Source organism: Lutjanus erythropterus, chromosome 4 (assembly GCF_056507025.1).
Source record: "Lutjanus erythropterus isolate fLutEry1 chromosome 4, fLutEry1.hap2, whole genome shotgun sequence".
NCBI classification, from domain to species: domain Eukaryota; kingdom Metazoa; phylum Chordata; class Actinopteri; order Lutjaniformes; family Lutjanidae; genus Lutjanus; species Lutjanus erythropterus.
In genome coordinates, this window is record NC_139320.1 from 37,184,999 (window position 1) to 37,211,949 (window position 26,951).

The 26,951-nt window shown below is 42.1% G+C and overlaps 1 protein-coding gene across 1 annotated transcript; it reads left to right on the forward strand.

Annotated features, from left to right (window-relative positions):
- LOC146328924 (mediator of RNA polymerase II transcription subunit 13-like) lies at positions 1–26,826 on the forward strand. The gene is made up of 30 exons (XM_084717859.1): positions 1–871; positions 2,481–2,715; positions 5,155–5,323; positions 9,136–9,281; positions 9,892–10,089; positions 10,569–10,763; positions 10,856–11,012; positions 11,100–11,207; positions 11,989–12,705; positions 12,799–13,012; positions 14,140–14,170; positions 14,289–14,410; positions 14,531–14,621; positions 14,710–14,906; positions 14,999–15,198; positions 16,433–17,322; positions 17,440–17,607; positions 18,515–18,738; positions 18,862–19,057; positions 19,162–19,543; positions 21,195–21,411; positions 22,361–22,552; positions 22,669–22,892; positions 22,990–23,132; positions 23,228–23,386; positions 24,007–24,189; positions 24,320–24,465; positions 24,802–24,966; positions 25,680–25,780; positions 25,884–26,826. Exons 1-30 carry the CDS (start codon positions 806–808, stop codon positions 26,014–26,016), a joined length of 6,369 nt encoding a protein of 2,122 aa, XP_084573985.1. The 5' UTR covers positions 1–805; the 3' UTR covers positions 26,017–26,826.
- The last annotated feature ends 125 nt before the right edge of the window (positions 26,827–26,951 follow it).

Here is a 26,951-nt window from a genome sequence, read left to right on the forward strand (position 1 = left end):
GTTGTCCTCCTGGCCGCCATTAAAGAATTCAATCCATGAACTGAAATAATGGAAATCTGCAGGACCCATGGATCAGGCTGAGAAAAAGTAGCCGATGAGTAGACTCGCTAATTTGGCATTTCATTTCGTTTTAAGGGTGGTTTTACTATGACTGAGCACTGTGATGGTTTTAGTGAAAAGGAGGGCGGTGTAGCTAATTGTTTTATTTAGCTAGCAAGCTAGCGCTGGGAGCTCTGGTATGTTAGCTTTTGTGCTAGCAGGCTAGCAGAGATCAGGGGGAGGGGAGAGTTCCTTTGCTTTGAAATTGTTTCAGATCAGCTAGCTGGCATTAGCATTAGCTTAGCACACCAGGGACTAAGCTTTTGGGGTGAAGTTTTTTAGTTTTCAAGCTCGTATTTTTTATTGCGCATATAACTTTTCTGGTGTTTGATTGAACGTTAGTCCAGGTCATGTTAGCGTTGACTGTTTGACGTTGAGGTAATGTAGCAGCAAGCTTGCGGCTAACCAGATCAGACAATACATTTCAAATAGGATTGATGAATCGAATAGCTAGAAGCTTACAGTTGACGCTATCTGGCTGCCTGTCTAACGTTAGCTTAGCCACCGGGCTAGTAGTGGCTAGCGCCGGTTAGAAGTTGTCTGTTTGACTAGCGGTGGCAGCTAGCTGCAGCTAGCAAGTTGGTCAGCGCTTTAACGGGATAATTACAACTGAACATCGCCTCTCCAGCGAGTCAAGAAGATCAGCTATTGCCCCCGTTGGTGATTGAGACAATGGACTTTAACGTTACGACCACGCAGTGAAAGGATGAGTTCGTGCTTTGTACCAAACGGGGCCAGTTTGGAGGATTGCCACTCCAACCTCTTCTGCCTGGTAAGTCTATGCTCTCTGCGCTAGCTAGCTGTTAGCTGTGGTACTGAGAGGCCAGAAAGCCATTTTGGCTAATCAGGCAACAAGCTTTGTAACGTCAGTTGCAGACTAGCGTGAAGGCATCGGGCCTGCAACTTGCAAATCGTGATCTAGCTAACTTTCATAACACAGACAGCACATACTGCAGATTAACTATATTGAAAAGTTTCTCATGAATATGGCACAATCGTGTGTTTACACTGCTTTGGTTACATAATAAAATATGCAGCTAGCATTAACGTTAATTACATGATGGTAACAGGTCAGGCCAAACATGGGAATTATTGAAAACCTGCCTAAACATATTGTTTTTGCAAGATTAAAGTGACACTGCAATATCAAATTATACACTTATTTCAAGATAAGTCACATAGTCTTTGTTAAACTTATGCTAACTACTCTGATTTTAGAGTGACTTGCAGTGGTGCGTCACTAGTTGTTAATAACTGGTGAGTAAATTACTGCATGACAGTTGTGTTTTAAAGCATGATTGTGGTGTCACATGTACAAAGTATTGCACAACTTTCCAAGAAGTCAGCAAGTCTCAGATTTCAACTTTCATTTAAAGTGATTTTCTATATGATAGGACAAGCAGTCTTCAGCCTCCCATTACTTTGTGTGTAGGGGTAGAAATACACACATTCACTAGGATGGGTATTTGTGCCAGATATCTTGTAGGTATTGACCAAAATAATGCGATGCCAAGTAATAGTGAAACTTCTCCAGTCAAATGATACCTGCATTAGATCTGTTTTGCACCCAGAATCTAGAGAAAAGGACCATTTATATGACTTTGCTCGCAGCCAATCACCACAACTGTTGTTCCATTTAAAGGAGCAGTGTGTAAGATTCTACAGGGACTTATTGTCAGAGTATTGCAGAAATTGAATGACATTCATAAATATGTTGTAATTGTGTAAAGTCACCTGAAAAGAATCATTGTGTTTTTGTAACCTTAGACTGAGAACTATATATCTACAGAGGGTGCGGGTTCTCTTCCACAGAGGCCGCCATGTTACTCTGCCATGTTTCTACAGTAGCCCAGACCTAACACTGGCTCTAGTTATGGCCTTTTACGTTTTTGTGGCCACAGTAGGTTCTCTTACACACTTTGATGAGGAGGATGAGCGATGCCACTAAATCCTACACACTGGTCATTTAATGCAATGTGATTCACCCACAACAGCAGCAGCTACAATCCATACAGTCTCTGATGGAGTTGGCAGTTTACCATCTAGAGATGCCACCAAAATGTTGTAAACTATGGCTTTTCCACATGCCAGTGACGTCCAGTAAAAATAAATGCATACATTTCAGAAGGATTATTTCCGTAATGCTTCTGTTCACGTGATGGCTATTGAATGAAGTAGGAAAAAAGGTTTCAAATAACATATTCTACTGGTATCAGTGTCCCTTTTAGAGCATTGGTATTGGTAGTGGTATTGTAATTTTTTAAAAATCATGTCCAGCCCTAAGGAGATGAAACACACACTTTCACTGTGTTATGTTGTCAATAACTGATGATTGGCGAGTGATGATTAATTCTCATATTATTCCTCTCCTCCTCCTTTAGGCCGATTTGACTGGAATAAAATGGCGGCGATTTGTGTGGCAAGGACCCACCTCTTCGCCCATCCTTTTCCCTGTGACTGAGGAGGACCCTATCCTGTGTAGTTTCAGCCGATGCCTGGCGGCAGATGTGCTGAGTGTGTGGAGACGGCACCACACCCCTGGTCGCAGAGAGCTCTGGCTTTTCTGGTGGGGGGACGACCCCAGTTTTGCCGAGCTCATCCATAATGAACTCTCAAGTAAGTGAATTCAGCAGCCACACAGACACCTCCATGTCCTCTGCGGGCTCAAAATGAAGATAGAATATCATAATTGGTTTCCCAAAAATATGTTTAATTCCCAAGTGTAAATAGCAACTATATTTTTACATCTACCATAGATTCTGTGTGTACTCTAGTGCAATGGTGGTAAGTTCAGACTGAGTGGTTGATGTTATTAACACATACTTTCTGGAGCTGCTGTGCTGACAGAGAACTGCAGGCAAAATTGGTCCATTTGTGGAAACACTCTTCATGTTTCAACAGGTTTAGTGTGAGATGATGATGCCAACTGTTCTAATGCAGTTTTAATGATACAAAGTCTGATGATAATAAGTTATGATAGACTAACTGATTTGTGGCTGACGGGTCTTTTAAAGTCTCTTAAGCCTTGTGGAATCCATTGGCTCTCAGCCACTGAGGTACAGACTTGTATGGTAGCATACTAGCAAGCTGTTACGCATCATCTGACAGTGTCTTGATTTTAGAGGAATAGTTAATTCCAGCTTTGTTAAAGGGACAGTTCACCCTAGATTTTGGAAATGGCCACAGAGATGTCTGCCTCCTCTCTAGTGTAACGGTATAATGGAACTAGATGGCACTCGGCTTGTGGTTTACTCAGCGCTAGTTTAAAACAAAGTCTTGTTAAAATGAAAGTAAACAACAATGAAATCATAATCCAGTTACTCAAGATGATCCACGGACCTTGTTGTGAGCAGTTTCATGTATGAACTATTCTCTTTCTATGGAAATACACCCAACAACTGTATGACTGCACTGGCTAGCTCAGTGATGCTAAAGTTACAGCTCAGTTGAGGAGGGTGGTGTTAATGTCATATGTATATACAATGTACATCCTGTGCTGCTCCCAGCTCAAACGTCTTGGCCATGAGTAGATAAATGCTTTCTACTGCACCGTGATCCGGTTGGTGGGTGTAGTTTAGTAGAAAGACAATAGCTCCTACATGAAACTGCTCAAATTAAATTTTAGCGCTTTGAGCACCACAAGCCGAATCTCACCTAGTTCTATAATATTTAGAGAGGACAGACATCTTTAGGGCTGATTTATCCAAAACACTGAAACTCACACCTTTTTTTTTCACAACTGTCCTTTTAATAATCGTGTGTTTAAAAAAAAATCTCAGGGGCTGCCACGCTTGCTAGGTATTCTTTCTCCTGTCTCAAGGAGGGTCAAGTGTTGCTTGAAGGGAGCACACAATGGTCATTACAGAGACAGCGAGAGCAGCATTTTCACAAATCTCACTAAACTGCAAAGACAGTTGAAAGGTTCAATTTTGGACATGGAAACTTGCATTAAATAATTACCTAATATGCCTCTTTAGAAAGTCTTGTTACCAGAACAGGGCTTAAAAATGTCCATGAGTGGGTTTCACCTGCAAAGTAAATTTTCTGCCAATCTTAACAGTTAAGAGACTTTCTGCATCTTAATATTGCGTTATAACAAGTAAGATGAATGTAGAACTTAAATGTTTATGTTAAATCACTCACACACTTACACAATGTTACCATATTTAAAACAACATTAAGTGTTTTCTGTAAGAGATATGCAAAGTAGGGTTGTCAAAAGTATCAATACTTCATTACTTTGCAATACCATATGATTAAAAACAATACAGTACTGAAGCTGTGTAAAAGAAAGACCTCACTTCAGTTTAGTTTTTATTTTCCTGCCTGAAATTTGGCTTGTTCAGTGACTGCTTCTGTACCAGCACTGTGTGCAGGTTGATTTTTAAAATAAGAAAAAATGATAGTATTTTATGTGCCAAGGACGTTTTTTTTTCTCCGTTTTACTGTGCTATTGAAAGAGGCATTGAGTATTGTGTTATGATAGTGGTATGGTATCTAACTTTAAAATGCCATTGTGTCAACCCTTGTTCAAAGTACGTTCACAAAAATTTTCATTGCCATATACTGATCAGAAACAAGTTTGCATTTGCGCTGCACTTTGCATTGATAAAGCAGTAAAAAATAAACAAGAACCAGTAACTCAAACAATGACTAAAAGAGTAATGAAAAGTGATGATGATTGTGGCCAACAACCTGGGGTGACTTCATTTTTTATTCTGATATAAGAGCAGGGAACAACTATCAGAACTTCCATGTTGGACAGTTGATGTTACTGAAATATAGTTCTGAAACTATATTATGTAGAACAAAGAAGAACATGTGGTTGTTAAGTCCTGTTCAGTTGAAAATGGAGTTCAGGACAGTTGTGGGACACTGAGGGGAAAAAGTTTTTGAGCCCTGGTTCAAATGGGTCACTGCAGTTGTTTACAAAACAAACAGTCTAGCACACCACGCTTGATAATTAGCATGAGGCAGTTTTCTTTGTCAGAAAGAAGAGAGGAGTTTTGTTTGTTGGACGTCTGTGGTTTAATGTATCTGTCTCCTTGTCTTCAGGTGAGGAGGATGGAGAGTGGGAGAGCGGCCTGTCCTATGAGTGTCGAACGCTCCTGTTCAAGGCCATCCACAACCTACTAGAGCGCTGTCTCATGAACCGCGGCTTCGTCCGCATTGGCAAGTGGTTCGTTAAGCCATACCAGAAGGAGGAGAAGACCATTAATAAAAGGTATGTCCTGCTTCCTAACAGGAGACAACAAAGTTATGACACACCATAAATTGCATTGCATTTTATATTTTTGCTCCTATGCAGATTTAATCATTTGCAGTTAGTTGTATTCTTCATAATAACCAGTTGTCTTAAGTCAACCTTGTTTTTGTAGTTGGAGGACCGTTTGCTTATTTGTAACTTAAAACAGATCGCCATTTTCTCTTCACACCTCGTCCTGTTTGAGGATGTCCCTGTAAAAATGTGCTGTGGATCATGGATGTGTTGCTTCTCAACCTTGCAAATTAGTCTCTTGTCCTTCCTGTTGACTTTTTTGATGAGGGGAAACAAATGCCAAGGACATCAGCATCAATTTTGATCTAAGAAAATAGATTAGAGGTGATGCAAATACACAAAACTTTGCAAAAAATAGAACCAGGACGAGTGTTTTTTCAAAAGAGCCACGTTGCTCAGCCTGTACACTGATGCACAGAGCACGGTGGAACGTCTTCATTAGGAAAAATTGAAACAACCTGATGTTCACTTGCTCGGTCGCAGTTCACAGTTAGAAAGCGGTGTTATGCCTCTTCAAGGCAGATGATTATGTATGTTATGCATATGTTATGTTACGCCTCATTGGGTAGATGTCCTCACTGTCAAGAAAGTTGTTCTTTAAACTTTCTTACAATTCCTCTGTCCTCTGACAGTATTTTAATCATTAAAATTCCCATTTGGGATTTGACTGGCGAAACCGTACATGCAGCTGTATTGTTGCAACTATGTTGTTATGAGCTGATGGCTGTTTCTGGGAATGAGACATCATCATCTTTATGAGAAAAATGGCTTAAACAAACACACACACTAGGCTTTCCTTGAGCAGTGTAACCATGACACTAGACTGTTGACTGCATATCTGCTGCTCTGATGTATCTAATAAGATTTATATGCGATGAGTACTTAGGGGTCAGTTTTTATTCGTTATCAAAGAGGCAGTTCATCCAAAATCAAAAATACAATTTTATCCTTAGGCCTGTAGAGCTATTTATCCATGTAGATAGTTTTTGTGTGAGTTGCCAAGTTTTATCAGCTATAGAGATGTCTGCCTTCTCTCTAATTTAATTGAGCTAGTTGGCACTTGGCTTGTGGTGCTCAAAGCACCAAAATACATTTGTAAAATTCAGCACCAGTGTGTCTTTGCAGAAATCATGACCAGGTTACTCAAGACAATCCACAGACCACACTGTGAGCAGTTTCATGTAGGAACTACTTTCTCTAGCAGAAAGAAAGTAGTTCTGGTAGATTCTACTGCAGAAAGAGAGCAGTTCCTACATGAAATTACTCACAACAAGGTCTGTGGATTATCTTGAGTAACTGGATTGGAACATGGAACATGATTTCTGGAAAAGCACACTTTTTCAAATGCTTAATTTTTTGGCACTTTGAGCACCTCAGGGTGAGTGCCATCTCTTTCCATTATGTTCGAGAGAGGGCAGAAATCTCTACGGCTGATATCTCCAAAACTTGGCAACTCGCACCAAAACAATCTAGATGGATAAATAGCACTGCAGGTCAGAGGGAAAATATGTATTTTTGATTTTGTGGTTAGCTGTTCCCTTAAAGCATTTACAACTAGATCCATGTTGCTTTGAGTCATTGATTCTAAGAACATGTTGATTCATGGAATGAAATCGGATGACATAATGTGATGGAATATGACAGAATTAATACGGTTTTCTAATTGCATTAGCTGGACGCTGTTTTGACCTGGTTTAATAGTCATCCAGCATGTTGCATCACCTCCGTATCTGTTTAAGCTTTTCTAAAGCAATAGAGCAACACATCCAGGGTAATGTTTAATGTCCACACCAACACTTTTTCCCAACCGCACTGTAAAACTGCTCTATGTTGTTGTTGCAGAAATACAAGGTTGAGGTGAACCAGCAGCGTCACATAAATAACCGTCTGCTTCAGAGCAGGCTTCGTCTGTGCAGCTGCATTTCCTTAACTCCCTGCACATAAGGGTGGTGACATAGATTTAGCACCCCCCCTCACGCTTGAATGAGGGGACTGGTGTATCTTGGAGTTCCCTAACAAGCTAATTTGAGCCTCTTGCTTCTTCTTGGCTGTGTTGACTCGTGTTTGATGCACGGCCTCCTTGGCTCTGCTCCCTCTGGCAGCTTTGGCAACTCTTTCAGAGAGTTTTAGCAGCTTTAAAGGAGAGTTGTTGCACAGAAGAGGTTTGCTCACTGGTGTTCAGCTTCTGTTTTTACATAAAGATGTCTGCAAGTGTGTGTCGAGGCAGCAGCACAGCACCTCTGACAGAAGAGTCTGGCAGTCTCGCTGTCGCCTGCCCTCTCTGGCTGGTAAACAGGGCAGTCTTTGGAAAATGCTGAGTGTGCACTGTGGTTTTACAGCAACCATGTCAACAAGTACTATTTTAGTGCATTTAGCCGCCTGGCCTTCCAGAAGTAGGTAGAAAATAAATATGGATATTGTTTTAACATTTCAGGGCTATAATAAACTCCCATGTGTATTTTTGGCTCATATTTTTTGCCTGAAGGTTTGATAAAGGTTGCAACTATAGTGTAGTACAGTGTGTGCTATGTGCACACCTTTATGTTTCTGTATATCTGTTAGGGACTGGCATATCAAACTAAAATGCTATTCAATATTCACTGGGCACTATTCAACAATTATTCGAAGACTGGACCCCCTTAGCCATGCATGCACAACCACATTTACACACAGCAGCAACACAGGTACACACAACAGGGGCCACACAGGCTTCCGTACATAAACAAAGCTCAGCAGCTCATGCTGTAGTATAAACTTCCACAAAAAGAAACTCTCATTATATAGTTGCTTCAAATTAGTTGCGTTGTCCACACAGTGTTTCTTAACTGTCGCCCAATATTACGCAATTAGTCCAACAGTGCCAAAGCCGTATTAGCAACATAGTAGCGCCAAATTCAACAGGATAAGCTGCAGGGTAAACACTAAAACAACACAAATATGGCAAAACTTGTAGTTTTCCAGTTTGGAGACATGTCACAACAGCTGGTATTGAACCTTCATTGCGCTTGAACTGATACTGGCAGGCGCTTGTTAAGAAAGCGGTCAGGCGGAGTAAAATCCACACCTGTTGTCAACAAAAATAAAGTTTCTGTCCATTCAACTCTTCTGTCCTCTGAAGCTGGTGGCTGATGGAATGATTTGTGCTGCTTCTCTTCCATGATGTTAGTTAGTTTTGGAGCCAGTAAATATTCAGTTAACAGCCTGTCATTCTGAAATAAAATACATCAGGGTCTGTAGATGTTCTGTAGCACTACCTGGGCCTGTAATAACGCAAGAACTGGTAGTATGGCATAATTTCCAGGCACCGGTAAAACAAGGAACACAAACAAGGGAAACTAGATTTGCAAAACAAAACAACTGTCACATGAACTGTTTGTTGTTGGTTTTTTTTTTAGAGATAATTTAATGACACTTGAATATTCAAAAATCATGACCCATCCCTAATATCTGTGAAAGCAACAGTTGTCACCTGAAAGCATGATATGGTTTAAAGTGCCCAGCCAAATATGCAAGGAATTGTACTTCTCATACTGTCTCCACCCTTTTCAGTCCTCTCTTCCTCCCTTGAGTCATTCCTTAACAATGATGGAGAGTACACTGATAACCTCACAGGTCTGTAGGGGATTACAGTAGCTTTTGGGTGCTGACTGCAAAATGAAGCTGTAGTGTTTTTTACTTAATGCTGTGGGGACAGCTTGAGGACATATCTCTCTAAACATTACAATGCCTCTTTTTTTTGTCTTTTACTCACCTTGCAGCGAGCACCTGTCTTGCGCATTCACCTTCTTTGTACACGGCGACAGCAACGTGTGCACGAGCGTGGAGATCGCTCAGCATCAGCCTCTCCAGCGGCTGAGCGAGGAGCATCTGAGCCTAGCCCAGCAGAGCTCCAGCCCCCTGCAAGGTAGGAACACACGAGCCATACACAATGTAAAATGTTTGCATTACTTTGACACATTTTCCTTAGCTGTGCTGGAAATCCTTAACACTTTTAATTTAGTGTTTTCAGGGTTTGAAAAGTGGTTGGATTTTCAGATAAAGTGCATGAAATTGTATGTATTACTTAAAGAATTAATTACTTCCTGACTCAGTAGTTCGCTTTTAAGATTAAAAAATAAAACAGGTTTTGGTATTGGCTGAGCCAGGTTGTAGGATTCCAAGTCTACTTACAGACAGTTGATGCATTTTGCAACATGACACTCCGTGTTTCCTTGAATTTGTCATGTCTGTAGAATGCTATCAAGAAACATAATTTTGGTTGTTCTTAGCATAATAGCATCTGATTTAATGTGATGAAAAAGTGGAAAAATCATTTGGACTATATGAATTATGTATTATGTATAAATATGAATTTTACCATACCTGTAGGGTGCCAGAAAAGTTTGAAAATGCACCTTGAAAATTCTTGAAAACTGCTTGAATTTGACTTAGAAAATTTTGTAGGAACCCTGCCTTTGAGTTTATTAGTGGAATTACCTCCATAGGCCTGTAATTGTTGCTCCTCTGCCCTCCAGTCATCCTGAGCCCATACGGCTTGAATGGGACCCTCACCGGTCAGGCATTTAAGATGTCTGACCATCCAACTCAGAAGCTCATAGAGGAGTGGAGGCAGTTTTATCCCATCAGCCCCAATCCCAAGGAGGTACAGGAGGACAAAATGGAGGATTCGGACTGGGAGGACGACTCCCTGGCAGCTGTGGAGGTCCTTGTTGGTAAGACATCTTGATGTTTAAATAGGATTTAGTTGATGATTGTGCTAAACTTTGTATGTTTTCATGAATACTAAACAATAAATTGAGTAATATGCTACATTTGTCTTATGTCTGAGTTGTACAGACAGGATTCTTAGAAAGGTTTGAGAAACTGACTTTACTTTGGTAATCTAAAAAGTTATTTTTGTTGTGTTACAGTGTGTTGTATACTGATAATAAATTGATACCTTGATAGTATCTTTTAAGTTTAAGTGTTAGCTTATCCTTTAATAAAAAGATGGAGTGGCGCTCAATTGCAACGCTGCAATAGAACCTGTAAGATTTTAAATGATGTAGGGTTGTCTCAATTAATCAGAAATTAAGAAGAACGATCGATCCATCAAATTAATTGGCAGTAGAAATTCATTGCAGCTTAATTTTTCTGCACATTGCGTGCATTTAGATGTTTTGATAATAAATGTTTTTTTGTTTGGTTGCAGCGGGAGTAAGGATGGTTTACCCTTCCTGCCTGGTGCTTCTCCCCCTGTCGGACCTCCCTGCTGTGGTCCCTCAGGGCTCAGCTAACACCTCAGGAAGCCTGTGTGGTGCTCAGCAGGGCCAGGCTGCTCACAGAGATCCTGCCATGTCCTCTGTCACTCTGACGCCTCCAACATCACCAGAGGAGGCTCAGACTGGTAAGACTGAGAGCTGCACATTGACCAGAATTAAACATAATTACGAGCCTGAGATCATGTTAAGAGTACGACACTTCTACCTTCCCTCATAGATTATCAGCCTGCCCAGAGGTGGCTGAAGTTGTCCTCTGCGTCTGATGGCTACAGCTCGAACAACACGCTTCATGGGGGTAAAATCCCTCGCAGACTGGCCAGTCAGATGGTGGAGTCTGTGTGGCAGGAGTACAACATCAACCGGACAGGACACAAGTATGTTTAGCCTTAAAACCAGTGTTGCCAGTCAAGGAAGTGCCACCATGCTGACTAATAACATGTCACTGTGCCCTTTTTTAATAGGAGGAAGTTTACAACTTTGACCAATGGGACCTGTGAGGAGGAGTCTGACAAGACTGGACTTTGGGACTTTGTGGAGCCCACTCACAGGCCACTTTGCAACTGCTCAAGGTATGTTGAATGGGATGCATTCACAGCGGATTTTTGTTTGCCATACACCTTTTCTAAATTCTGCCCTTTTTTCTCTGTGCTCTCGTATTGAGCAAGCTTGGTATCTGACATTGCCTTGGTTAACTTTCTCCTTTCCTGTTACCTGTATTTAGATATGCTATGTGCTGGGCTCATCTGTGTTGAAAAGAAAAGGGAATTTTTAAGTTGGTGAAAATATGTTGATGGAGGACTTGTAAAACCTACATATATACACTAGTTATGCTGCAATCCATAGTACTCGGAACTCTGAAAAAACAACCTCAGACACGGGAATGTGCAATGGAAGCTTTATTCAAGTCAGAATTCAAGTTGAAAACTCGGTCAAGATCCATATAGTTACACACCTGATGTCACAGCAATATGGCAGCACACACACAAGCAGAATAAATTTTTCATCAAGTTTTACTATGTTTTACTAGTGTTTGTGTTGTGAAACCTGCTGCAACAACTTTGTAGTTACCATTTCCATGATACGGTTTGTGAACATGCAGTACTCACCTAAACGCCCTGTTTCTTCTTTTTTTTTTTCTTAACCATTTCGAAATTTTGGTCTTCTTTTCAATATCGACGAGCCTAGCACATAGAGTATCTAAGAACAGAAGAAAGTGAAAAGTTGATTGAGGTTCCTCTGGGCACCAAGCTTGCTCAACTGTTATTAGTGTGCAGTGCGAAAAGGGGGAGTGACTTAGAAGGGTCAGTTCAAAGAAAGTATCTGGAAAGCTTTATTTTCTTTTCCACATAGACATAAAAATCAGAAACAGCGATCCAGCAGCACCTCAGGACACCCGCCTTCATCAGGCCAGCCTGCTCAGCCGGCCCCCAAGCACAAGCTGGGCGAGAAGCTGGAGAAGGGCGAGAAGCAGCAGAAGAGGCCGCAGACGCCTTTTCACCACCGCAACTGTGTGAGCGAGGAGCAGTCCCTGGAGCCGCAAAGCCAGAGACTTTGTTTAAGATCGCAGGAGGAGGGCTCGTATCCCAGCCTGCACCACGTGGACACAGTGCCCTCCAAAGCCCCCACGCTGCACACGCATGGCCCCCCCACAGACCTCGTTGGATCCCCGCCTCCCCCTCCTCTCAGCCCACATCCCTGCGACCACGTAGAAGGCGACATGACTCCAGGTGGCATGAAGAACTCGTCCACGCCCATCCACCAACCGTTCTACCCGCCGTCAGTGGAGCCCTGTCTGCTGCCACAGAAGGGTTCCTCTGAGGAGCCTCAGATGGAGAACATGCCCATGCCTCTGCCCTTCCCCCCAGGCTATAGCGAAACCTTGGAACCCACCATCTTCGTGGGCTCAGCCATCAACCCCAATGAAGACTCCACCCACAACCCCTGGAAATATTTCAACCTACCCAGGAAGAAGGCCTCCAACTTCCTGACACCCCAGCTACCTGTGGATAAAATCCGAGATGATTCTGGGGGAGGCGGAGGAACAGAGACTGTAGTGTCTGTTACTGAGTAAGTATTTCATTACTCATCTTCAGCTGCATTAAAACAAAATGTAGCAGCCTGCATCTGTCTGAACATCTGCACACATCACTTTCCTTTCAGGTTGATGTCGAGCTCCACGCACCCCCTCAAAGTGTCCCAGGAGCTGGTTAAGACTTACACCCAGCGGAGGAACAGCCATCTTGCCTCCGCCGCAGGGGATGGAGAACACAGCGAGGAGCCAGACCCTTACGCCTTCGTAGAGGGAGATGAGGAGTTCAGCTTCACCGAGAAGAAGGACAAACCGGGAGCAGAGAGAGACGGCAAGAAAAACAAGGTGGGTTTTTTGAGTAGGGTTGAAATCCTGATATATCGGAGGAGTTCTTGCTAATATCTGCTTCCGTTTCCAAGTAAAGTACCAGCAGGAACCTGGGACTTTGAGTGTATGTGTGCTTGTATGAAAAGAGCTGTATAGTCTCGACACTATTTCTGACAAGCCTGAGCTAGGTTTTTTGTTTTAAAGCTTATTACATCAGAGCCTTTTTCCTACATTTTAGTATCTGAATATGAAGGTGTGCATGCCAGTATTTAGTGCTGCGTGTTAAAGTTATTGGCTCTGACCAAAATGTGTTTGTATCACAGTCAGAGTATCAAAAACTGAGAGGTACCAAAGTTGAAATTCTTGAGGGAAAGTCTCGAGTGTTGTTGACTCAAGTCTGTATATGATTCTGCCAATTATATATAATATTATATTTCAGCCATAGCTTTCTTTAGGCTGTTACTTATTGGACAGCATTTATTTTTGTTAATGAAAAAATAAAAGGGTTTAGTTCAAAAATGTGTTCATATTCCTTAAATTATTGATGTATTGTAAAAAGTGCCATTATTTTGGGATCAGTACCAAAACTTGGATACATCTGTCAAATCTCAACAGTATTGAAGAATTTTCACACAATTCCCAACTTTGCCACTATTTCAGTGTATTTCGTGGAGACAAAACACCAGATTCCACATTTGGATATCGTGTTACACAGACAAACCAAAGTTCAATACGTGAAAGTGATATAGCAGCAGTATACAGTTTAGTGGTATACTGTGGTATGAAAATTGACGATTATCATACCATGTACATTTGCTTATTAAAGATATTGAATTCTGTCCTCACTTACTTCCTTAAAAAATATTAATTAAGTTGCATGTCTGTCAGGACATGGTATTTTGTGCAATTCTAAAACCCTTGTCATGCCTTTAAGGGTTATTGTAACTGATAGTAATAGATGTGTAATACAGGATACTGTGGTGATATTTCTTACTGTGAATATGAGAGTTCATACTGATGCAACCGTATATAGCAGCAAATAAACTTTATTTTTTGACAAATCATGATAATCACTTAATTGTGCCCTGTGGAGTTTTCTTATTCATATTTCTTACTCTTATTTTCTTCTTCTTGTTTTGATGCAGGGAGATGAAGGAACTGGAACATCAGCAGATGGTGAGAACGCCTTCCCTTTGCCTATTTGCCCCCTAGGTTTTCCACTTTTAATTGAATAAAATGTTTGGAGTTTGGTTTCTTATTCACGGTCTGCTCTCCAATTTGTTTTGCAATGCAGATGGTCAGGGTCCATCCGGTAATAAACCTTCAGCCTCCACCAGCCTCATCCATGAGAACGATTTGGCTGTGTCTTACAGCGACCTGGATAAAATCTTCAACTCGGATGAGGATGAGCTAGCGGTAAGTGCATCAGTATGGTAAATGAAACTGTTGGCTGCTGATGTGGGCCTGTGAAGCCTGTTGAAACACTGACATTTAATATAGTATAAGTTTTTGTTTTGTTTTTTCCTGTCTGCACAGCCTGGATCCAAAAGAGCTGGAGTTAGTGCGGAGGACAAGTTTGGCTGTAAAGAAACTAAAGCTGCCACGTTGGACCCCCTATCTTGCATAAGTAAGGACACTAAGCATCAGTTAATTGTGCATCTGAACTTTTATACACGTGTTGTTTCAAGAGGAATAATAATGCCTTATTTCTCCAGGCTCAGCAGACCTGCACCAGATGTTTCCCACCCCACCTTCCCTCGAGCAGCAGGGATACTCTCCCATGAACTCCGGCAGTAAGGATAGCCTGGAAACAGGGGCAGGCCTCACCCTGTTGGACGGCAGCCAGCTCAACAACCACTTCAAGATGGAGGTGGAGGAGGGATTCTGCAGCCCGAAGCCATCTGAGATAAAGGTATGATGTGTCGCACACCTGCCAAGTGTGGAGCAAATGGAAAATGTGGCTGCATCAGTGTTGTTCACCAGTTTTTTTTACTTTGCCTTCAGGACTTCTCCTTCGTGTACAAGCCAGAGACAAGCCAGTTGTTTATCGGCTGTTCCAAGTACGCCCCCTTGAAGACGCTACCCAGCCAGTGTCTGCTGCCTATCAAACTGCCAGAAGACTGTGTGTACACACCCAGCTGGACCCTGGGCAAAATGGAACTGATACCCCCAGTGACGAATGTTAACCTCCTCACCAAAGACAGGTTAGTGCGTCAACAGTGGGTCAGTGCAGTCTTTTATTAGCAGACAGTGTTCCTCACAGATTGTCAGTTTATTTCAGAACAGTGGGGAAGGGGCCATTTGGGGGTGAGGACCACTTTATAGGTGCCTGTTATATGCCTGTCGATTACAGTAGATTTTTATCTGGTCATGAACATAATTGTTTGAAAACGTGTTGCCCACTGTATGTATTCCTATAACGGCCTCATTCTATTATGGTATAGAAAATTTTGCTCAGCCCCAGTTCCCATGACATTCACTTGTAGAAGCTCAGCAAGGCAAGTTTATTTATATGATACTATTCAGACACAAGGCAGTTGAAAGTGTTGTACAGGGGCATAGAAATACATCAAAAACAAGACATTAATGAAACATTAAATAGATAGATAATAGATTGCATTTAAAAGACAATAAAAAATCAGCTGCTGTAAAATAAGTGGTAGTTTGGTGTTGCCCAAAGAATAAGAAAAAAGGAACTTGGCTGCAATAACACATATTAGTACAAGTATTTCTGCTGATGTAATTTTAACCAATTACATCAACAAACAAATTTTAACATTTTATAAAATGTTGTAGGTCCTCAAAGTAGTTTTTAAGTTAAGATTTTATTGTCAAAGTAAATAATTTGTTTATAAAATAGAGGACAATGGAAATAACTGAAATATAAAGTCAGTTAGTAGCACGGATTGGTTAAAATATTTGATGTAATTGCCATGAATTCAATGAAGTATTTTGGTTTGTGAATTTTTTAAAAATGAATTATTACAACATTCAAAGGAATGTCTGTAGAAATCAGTATGTCATTTGATGTATTGTTTAAGTTCTTTGTGGATAATACCATGACCTGTCCTTATTTTATTGATACAAATATCAATACTCATACTGCTTATGGAAACTGATACTTGTCAGTGCCCCTATTTATTACTCAGCATAATTTGGTGCAAAACATAAAGAAATTATGTGAAAAGATTCAACAGTTAGCTGCATTTTCATCAGCTGTTTATGTAATGTTACACAAATTCTGACAGCAGTACTGTTTGTTCAGGAGATATCAGTATTTCCGTATTGACCAGTCTGTTACCAGTACCGGTTCTTGATACTGATCCCTATGGAATAATGATGAAAATCTTCAGAGAAGAATATCTTGTATGATTGATTTTATGATCTGTTTGAACCACAGTATGATATAAATTTTCATCACTATTCTCTCTGTAACAGTAACGTCCCCAGTGTGGAGCCAGACTACAGCCAGACCTACACCCCTCAGACTCACACACCCTTCATGTCCAGCAGCGCTCCTCCCAGCAATAGTGGCACGGGCATCCTGCCCTCCCCGGCCACGCCACGCTTCTCCGTGCCCACGCCTCGCACACCACGCACTCCACGGACACCCCGCGGCCCATCGAGCGTCCAGGGCTCGCTCAAGTACGACAACTCTGACCTTTACTCGCCCGCCTCCACTCCCTCCACCTGCCGACCACTCAGTTCTGTCGAGCCAGCCACCGTGCCCTCTATCCCTGAGGCTCACAGCCTTTACGTCACCCTCATCCTCTCTGAATCTGTCATGAACCTCTTCAAGGACTGCAACTTTGATAGCTGCTGCGTGTGCGTCTGCAACATGAACATCAGAGGAGCAGATGTGGGCGTGTATCTCAAGGACAACGGTGAGGCGCAGTACCCCTGCACATGCGGCTTCAGCGCCGTCTCCAACCGACGCTTCGGCCAGTCGGCAGGGCTGTTTCTGGAGGACGAACTGGACGTGGTGGGACGGGGCTCAGACGCTAGTCGGGACACAGAGCGATGTTTTGAAGAACTGCGAGCTTCAACGCCACACAAAGCTGGCAGCCTGACAGAGAAACATCCAGACGAACTAATCCTGCTGCTGCAGGACCAGTGCACCAACCCTTTCGCCCCGATGGCGGGCGTGGAGTACCCAAAACCGAGCTCTACTCCCAGTTCATTTCTGAGGGTGGAGGAGAGAGACTGTTACAATGACTGCTACATGGCTCTGGAGCATGGCCGGCAGTTCATGGACAATATGTCAGGAGGCAAAGTAGATGAAACACTAGTGAAAAGCACCTGTCTTCATCAGTGGCCAAAATGCAAATGTATGTATTTTTATATCAGTATTTCTTTCTTACTGCAAGCTTATATTTCCCTTTTCTGTATTCCTAACTTCAAACGTGGTAAATTTAAGACTTTCCTCATTGTTTTTTCTCTTGTAGCAGCAGACATGAGCAAGCTATTCTCTCAGGACGTCCTGCGGGTGTTGTTGTCCCTCCAGCCTGTGCTGCAGGACACCATTCAGAAGAAGAGAAGTGTACGCTCCTGGGGTGTTCAGGGACCGCTCACCTGGCAGCAGTTCCACAAGATGGCTGGGAGGGGATCATATGGTACGTGGAAAATGTTTGCACTCCATCAGTCTTAGCTCTAACAAATTTGGAGATCACTTTTTGGAATATTCTTCAGGGTTTCTCTGCAGTATGGAATTTGATTTTGGTCATTTATAGGTCTGGATAAGTATGGATTTTAGGACAACTAGAGTATGGAAAAATATTTGCGTTCTCAGGCTATTGCCCCTGTTCTAAAATATCAAATCCAGGATTTCTACAAATAAATGAATAATTTAATAATAATAATCAAGTAGATGGCATTCTTTGGAGCAGGCAGCTGGCACAGCCAAAATGTTAACTATTATGTCAGTCTTTTCTGTCTAATGAAACCATACCTTTATGACTGTTATTTAATATTTTTCAACTAATTTTCAGTTCTTATTAATAAAAGAGACTAAACACATGGGGGTAACAGTAATATAATATTTATTCAATATGTTGAGGGACAATAATACAAGTATAGGTGACACTGGTTAGTTAACTTCCTCTTTGGGCAGAGATGTTTGACTGTAGATATCATCCAGCTTTCTGAGTGTGAACTGAGAGGCCACAGTGGATAAATGTAAGTTTTCCGAGGGCTGGCTTGACGATCCCAGATATAAAGCCTGGTTGAAAGCTAGATACAAAGTTTGTGTAAAGGCAACATCTCCAACATACAGTCTTCTGACAATTTGGCAATATAAGAATGTAACATAAATCACAACAGTTTGATTGTAAAACACTTTATTTACATAATTAACATCTAGTTATTTACACTCAGATGTCATATATAGTCTGAAAAAATCTCCTGAGAAGTCTGAAAATTTGAGTCTGGAAAAGTATGCGGCGTTGATGGAAAGTGTGTAGGAAAGCTGATTGTAGCATTTGACCACTTGATTGATGAACCTTTGTCCTCTTTTCTCTCCAGGTACAGATGAGTCTCCTGAGCCTCTGCCCATCCCTACCTTTCTGGTCGGTTATGAGTATGATTTTGTGGTGCTGTCTCCTTTCGGTTTGCCGTACTGGGAGAAGCTTCTTCTAGATCCATTTGGTTCCCAGAGGGATGTGGGTTATGTCGTCATCTGCCCAGAAAATGAAGCTCTGCTCAGCAGAGCAAAGACCTTCTTCAAAGATCTGAGTGCTATGTATGAGGTACGCACCTGGTTGGATGAAACTCATCCTTCTTGTCCCAACATGCCTACAAAAACAGTTTCCTTTTTTCATGAAATGATTCACACTGTTTCATTTTCATGCTGACTCTTTTTCTCTTGACAGGCGTGCCAGCTTGGGCAACACAGGCCCATCTGTAAGAGTCACCCAGAGGGCGTATTGAAGGTCGGCACTACAGAAGGCAGGAGCATGACAGAGCAACCCCTTAGTGACTGGTTCCTCAAGATGGCTGCCAGAGACGCAAACAATGAAGCCTTTAATAAGCTCAAACTCTTTGCTCAAGTGTGCCGCTATGATCTAGGTAACATCTTTAATCTAAAAAACACAATGTTCGTAACATCACATGGTAAAAAACATAAAAGTGACAGTTGATCATTATCTTTTTTACCTGGTCACTTCTTTCAGCTCCATACCTGTCAGAGCAGTCTTTGGATGGCTCTCTGTTGTCCCAGCGCAACCCCGTTGCGGCCTCTTCCTCCTCCTCCCAGACCTCCAGCTCTTCCAGCACCTCCTCAGGACCCCAGAGCACCAACACTACCAGCTCCAGCACCAGCTCTGCCCAGCCTGCCCAGGTCAACAGCACCCCTCCCTCCTCCTCCTCAGGCTCCCAGACGATCGGGGGAATGGCCTCAACCAAGCCAAGCTCCTACTCACCATTTGGAACAGCGGGCCTGCAGGGCAGCACGTCTCAGAACGGACCCCAGTCAAACCCACAGGGTGCAGCTGGGCTGGCAGAGAATGGACCCTCTGCCAACCAGACTCAAGGGCCCGCTGAGGCGCCAGAGAGGTACGTTAACATGATGAGAGTGAATTCATCACCCAAACAGAGATTTAAAAAATGTTTTTTGTTTTACCACTCTGACAAGCATGTTTACTTATTTTAACACTTGCTGAAAAAGTTCTGATAGTCTGATTTCACTTAAGAAACATTTAATATGTTCTTGTACAATGGACTCGATTCACCCCACTGACCAGCAAAAAGTTTAATTAACAACCCATATCCAACCTGATCTGTGAAGAACCAACTTAATGCAGCTAGCAGCACTATAGTAACATAATTGTCAGGATCTTGCTGCACTTTCCAGTGGGTTGATTCTGTAGCTGGAACAGAGTCAGAGTGCATTGTGTTTCTCCCCTGCGCACTGTAGTGGGAAGATTGAGGTCATTAAATAAACAGACAGATTATTCCAAATGTGTTCTTCTTTGTTGAATAGCAGCAAAACAAGTAGGCCTTGGGGTGCTTGGATAGCTCAGTTGGTAGACCGTGTGCCCCATGTACAGAGGCTGTGAGTCCTCTGCAGCGGCATGTGGGTTCGACTCCATGGCCCTCTGCTGCGTGTCATTCCCCCACTCTCTCCCCATTTCCTGCCATGTTTTCAGCTGTCCTGTCATTAAAGGCATAAAAATGCCCAAAAAATATGAAAAAAAAACAAGTAGGCCTGTATCATAGGCATAAAGTCTGGGTCTTGTCTTTGTTCCAGCTTGTTCTCTCCCCCTTTTTCCCTTCATATCGTACAGTCCACAGTTTCAGGATTTAACCTATTTTGTTGTGCTCTGAGCGCTGAGATCAGCTGGGCCAGAGTGCACTGGATGTACTGCCCTGTGCATGGCTGCATTTGCGTGTGTGTGTGTGTGTGTTTGAGAGAGGAGGAAACAGACAGAGCCATTTACAACACAAAACATTAAAATTTCAGCACCACTGAGCTACAAAATGCCATGCCAAAAATATTTTTTTAACATGAAATTGCCCATTAATGGGTGTCAGCTATCAAAAGCAAAACTAACCTAAACTGATGTCCCAATAGATATAAAGGAGTCATGTAAACTTTCTTTTTCACAGTTGCATTTATAGTGACAATTTAGAAGTGATGGCTTAGACTGTCTGGAAATTTTTGGTTTTGGTACCTTGCAGTTACTTGAATGTTTCTTGATTTTTACTGTCAGAAAGCTTTATGAACCCTGAACTGAGTTGTGGTGGTGCTGTGAGAAAGCGAACAGACAGAAAGGATGCAGATGATGATGATGAAACACCTCAAAACTACAAAAAAGTTGACAGTCTTCATTTTACAAGTTTCAATGTATCAGTAGAATAAAATTTAAATTTCTTTGCTAATTGTACTGGCAATTTTTTTCCCTTCTGACTGGCTGCTCAAAAGATGGTGAGCAACTGTTCCTTCTGCACAAGTAGAATACTACATCCTGTTAGTGAATACTGTTGCTGGAAATGCAATTTTTTAGGACCTATTAAGCACAAACATTGTATTATTTTCTATCAGTTTAATTGTATGACACTTTAATACATGTTAATGCAGTTCAAAGTGCTTCACAGATGATTGATGAGACAGAACAAGTGTAGACCATAATAGTAAAAAAAACAACTTTGATTAGAAAAAATAGACAATAATGTTCTAATCGGTGTCTGTGTTTTCCTTTTACAGCACAATGGAGAGAGACAAAGTTGGGAAGCCAACAGACGGAGAGTCCCACGCTGTGTCCTACCCGCCTGCCATCGTGGTGTACATCGTTGACCCCTTCAGCTACGAGGACGCAGACAGAGAGGTCCACTCCAGCACGTACACACTGGGCCTGCTGCGCTGCTACATGGAGATGCTCCAGTTCCTGCCTGCTCGCATCAGAAACGCTGTCTCAGTGCAGGTACAGGCTGATATCACAGTCTCACTGTTATTGTGGTTTGTTCTTTCACAATCATGTGCATGTTTAAAGTTGAGGGCTGGATCACAATATACAAACAAAGGGTCAAGTTCACCCAGTTATTTGTCTTTGTGCTGATGAGTGATGATTGATGTCATCTTTGCTGGTCTAGCTACAACTCGGCAGGTTAGCAGCAGGCACAGAGGGAGGTGAGAAGGAGCAGGGGACTCATTAGCAGACACTAATAGAGGTGGTAACTTCCACACCTGCGATAAAGTGACTCGAGATTGCATCAACATGCCAGAGGGAATTTAGAAGCACTGGAGGTGTGAACGTGGTAATGGTTTCGGCATCAGCTTCAGCAGGTTTAATGTCCCTCTCCCTAGAGTTTGTTACTGAATATTGCCTTTTTTTCATATGAAATATTTCAATACAATACAATCTAAATATTTGCTTTGATTTCACCCAAACTGGCAGGTGATAGCATAGAACTTTTTGGGGGATGAAAATAATGTCCCTGGAAATGGATTTAGACTCTTGTTCCTGGAAATGCTGCCTAGTTGCTTATAAATGAACAATTACCAAAAATTAAGAGCTTGAGAACCTGAAATAATCTTTTCATGAACATCTAATTGCCATTTCAGGTCTTTTTTTTTTCTGGGTTTAATAGAGAACTTTTTCTAGTAGTGTGTCACTTTACAAGTAAGCAAGAACTACTAGTCATTGCTTTGTATTTTAAAAATATTGAAGGGATTCCTCATTTGATACCTCCCATAATTTTTCATCAAGACAATTACTAAAGACTAAAAAGTTTGCAAAGAGCAACCAGGGATGTTTACCTATGAAGACCAGAAAATCCATCATCCTACATAGTTTTTCAAGAGCACATGAGCACAATAAATGCATCATCACAGCCCTGTCTAAAGTACCACTGTTATTTTGTTTTTGTTAGATTGTTCCATGCCAGTATCTGCTGCAGCCGGTGCACAGTGGGGAACGTCACGTCTACGGCCAGCACCTCAAGTCGCTGGCCTTCTCTGTGTTCACTCAGTGTCGTCGGCCTCTGCCAAACTCCACCAACTTCAAGGCTCTGACGGGCTTTGGTCCTGGCCTTGCCATCGACATGGCGCTCAAAAACCCAGAGGTAACTGACTGTAACTGTGGTTGTACATCTAAAGGTCAGCCAGCACAGATGAGATGTTGTGTTGTCGTACCTTGTGTTGGTACTCTTTTAAACTAACAGGTTTTCCCTCTGTGCAGAGGCCTGAGTGTCTGCGTCTTTATACGCCGCCCTTCATTTTGGCTCCGGTGAAGGACAAGCAGACGGAGCTCGGGGAGACGTTCGGCGAGGCATCCCAGAAGTACAACGTCCTGTTTGTTGGCTACTGTCTGTCCCACGACCAGCGCTGGCTGCTGGCCTCCTGCACTGACCAACACGGAGAGCTGCTGGAGACCTGCATCATTAGTATCGATGTGCCCAACAGGTATGAGTGCTGGTGTAGAGAAACAAAAACCTGTCAGTCCCACAGGATCATTAGTTTAGTCATCGCTAAAGCTGTGTCCATGTTGTGCGCGTTTCAGGGCTCGCAGGAAAAAGGGCTCCGTCAGGCGAGTGGGTTTGCAGAAGTTGTGGGAGTGGTGTCTCGGCCTGGTGCAGGTGACATCGCTGCCGTGGAGGGTGGTCATTGGACGGCTTGGTAGAATGGGCCATGGCGAGCTGAGAGGTACACAGATGCCTGCAGTGTGAAACATGCAGTTATGTAGTTTATTTACATGCATGAAGACACACTCATGTGCTTTCGTCTCATCCCTGTTCCAGACTGGAGTATTCTGCTGAGCAGGAGGAACTTGCAGTCTCTCAGTAAACGTCTGAAGGAGACATGCAGGATGTGTGGCATCTCTGCTGCTGACACTCCCAGCATCCTCAGCGCCTGTCTGGTTGCTATGGAGCCCCAGGGTTCCTTTGTCATCATGCCAGGTAAATAAAAGCAGTAACATGGTTATTTATCAGTGGTTCCCAACCTTTTTCCCTTTTCTATGATTGCGTAAACAAGTATAATTTATGAATATCACATTATTATGATATCGTCTTCATTGCATAACAATAACAGCACAGAACTGAGAAACTGTACCATTAACCCAAATAATGAACACACTAACTGCAGGAAGTTTGTAATTTTGAGCAGATTATTTCCTGTGAATGTTGCATCAGATATGATTTTCCTGATATTTTTTAGAACATTTATATAATTCTGTCTGTATTATGTATTTTTTTAAATTTAGAAAAATCACACATACTTAGTAGACTTCTTTTTTGTCAAATTCAGTGTGTTCTCATCCTTGTCACTTGGCGCTTGTGCTATTAGCACGTTGGTTGTTTTAACTGCATACTTTTCTGATGCAGAATGAGGCTGTTCAGCAGAGTGAAAGCTCTGTGAATGTAGCTTGTGAGATTTTATGCATTTCTCATCGTAAATTATAATGTAACTTTGAACAAAAAAAACATCAAATTTGTTTAGGTTTATATGAGGTATAGACCTACTGTATATTTAAAAAAGACTCACATCTGATGGTCTGTTCTCCATCTTGTCTCTGCAGATTCTGTGTCGACGGGTTCAGTGTTCGGTCGCAGCACCACACTCAACATGCAGACATCGCAGCTGAGCACACCTCAGGACACGTCCTGCACGCACATCCTGGTGTTCCCCACCTCGGCCATGGTGCAGGTCAACACTAACACAGCAGAGCCCATTGACATCAACTTCAATCCCATAAATCCTGGTACGTTTCAAAATAAAAGCCCTCACTTCAGTATCTTGAGAGAGATGCTGAATCATGAATATTGAACACAGTATTTAGTTGGTCCACGCTCAAACTCTTAAATTCTCTGCATGTTTTTCTCTCTCTGCAGATGGATCTGATGGAATGGGTCTCTTTGACCTGTTTGACAACGACATGGTGGATCCAGACCTCATCAACATCCTGCCCAACTCCCCCACAACCTCCCCCGTTCACTCTCCTGGCTCCCACTATCACCAGGGGGGAGATGGAAGCAAGGTCTGTCACCTTATTATGACTAAGTGATGAAACAGAAGTCGGTTTTAAATCTCAGTTACAGATCATAAACATTATTTACTTGGATGACAAAGAAATAGCTCAAATAGTGAGGTAACTTCTGCTGGGTGAAGGAAAACTGAAAAGTATTCTTACAGTAAACCATAACCAGTACACAACAGGAACTGCAGAAATCAAGTAATTCATTCGTACATGGTGAAATAAAAATGATAATAAATCACATAAAATGGCAGGAAAGAGACTAATTTAATTCCATAACTTGTGTTGTAGAAAACAAGTCTTGTTCTATTCCTTAATTTCATCTATGTTGTCTTCCAGGGTCAGAGCGCAGACCGGATGGAGTCCCATGAGGAGGCTCTGAACATCCTGCAGCAGCCGATGGCTCTGGGCTACTTCATCTCTACAGCCAAGGCTGGACCACTGCCTGACTGGTTCTGGTCGGCCTGCCCTCAAGCCCAGAACCAGTGCCCACTCTTCCTCAAGGTACATTAGCACGAGAAACTGTTTCTAAACAGCTTGTTTGCTATGCATCACATTCAAGCAGGGCCGCAACTAATGCTTATATTCATCATAAATTCACTGGGTGATTATTTCTCAATTTTTAATCCATGAAATGTTTCTTGAAGCCAGATGTGACATCGTAAAATGTCTGGTTTGTTTGGCTGTGTTGAACAGTTTGGTGCTTTTAAGCTTCATTCATAACACTGACATTCAAATTCTAAATCCTTTTTTGAATGCTGCACAGCTTTTTTGCATGTCTAATCATTTTGTTTAATCCTAGTATTTCTGCACAGCTGCAGATAAAGATCTGGCTACACTATTATTATTAGTATTATACCGTTTGTGGAATTAGATTCCAGTGGTGGCTGGAATTGTTTCACACGTGTGACTCCACAGCATTGTAAAGTTCAAAAGTCCCCTGAAGCAAATTGTGATTTGTGATATTAGGATTTGTAAAATTGGACTTGACTTGGTCAGATGGGAAACCCAGAGAGATTTGCACTTTACAAGTGGAAAAACCAAGGATCTTGTGTAATTTATGCTTGAAAATCAGACGCAAACAAGTCTGGTGATAAGACTGATAATTATTTAAGTGCTGTCTCCCTCCCGTCTGTATCTCTTGGTACTCAGACATGAGCTGATGTTACAAACGTATCTAAGGATCTGATATGTATCTCCATATTTTCTTTTCTCAGGCCTCTCTGCACCTGCACGTGTCTTCTGTCCAATCAGATGAGCTTCTCCACAGTAAGCACTCCCACCCCTTGGACTCTAACCACACCTCTGATGTGCTCAGGTAAGCCGCTCCGATCAGTCTGTACACTTGAAGAACTGCATGTTAAAATAATAAGTAGAATGACTTGTATTAACGCTGCTCTCTGCATCCCTCTACATGACAGATTTGTTCTAGAGCAATACAACGCCCTCTCCTGGCTGACGTGTGACCCTGCCACCCAGGACCGGCGCTCCTGTCTGCCCGTTCACTTTGTGGTGCTCACCCAGATGTACAACTTTATCATGAACATGCTCTGAACTCTAATGGGATCAAACTGCTGAGATCTGATTGGATTTCCCTCTATGAAAGATCCCAGGCGCTCAAAAAGGACCTCACACTCCATCAGGGCAAACATGGAGGAAGCATCCCTCCTCTTCCTCTTCCTCTTCCTCCCCCCTGGTGTATCTCACACAACACTGACTGACTGGAAGTTTCCAATCAACCAATCAATCAATCAGATGCCAAGAATCCATTTTAGCATTTTGGAAGATCAAGGGACGTTTCATAAAGGAGAATAAATTGTCTTTTTAATGACTGTAGATTGCAATCTATGAAATTTTATCTTAATGAAATGCCTGCATATATTATTTATTGTAAGTTTTTAAATGTGGAATTTTTAATGCTTAATATCTTTTATATATTACAAATCCTAGAGGGTGTGTACATCTCACTGTAAAGGAATTGGTTTAAAAAGTGTAATTTTCTCAATTACAACACAGAAAAACCTGTTCAAGTGAATTTGCTGTAGATTGCTTTTAGAATATTATTTTTTCAAAGGGTACTACAGACCTTTTTATTGCCATGCTGTAAAAATGAAGTAAAAAGCTGGCCTGGGCATTTGTGTCCCACCCAATGAGTGGATGAGACTTACCTCTCTGTCTGCTTTGGCTCCAGAGTCTCTCGCACAGTAACTCAATGAGCTCTGAAGAGGAATTCAAAGGTACATTGTCAGATTATATATTTTATATAACAGATTTAGGTAATTGTGTGTGTATATGTGTACATATAATTGTGTGCCGCTACTGATGGTGCAGCTTCTGTTTTAGGAATAAAGTGCGTCAACCTTATCCCTCTTTGTTCTTGTTGGCTTGTTTTTGACAGGTTTGAACAGCTTTGGGTAAATAAATATTTCTCCTCTTTAAAAAAAGAAAGTACTCCGGTTGTTTAATGTTGCACAATTTTTAAGGGATGC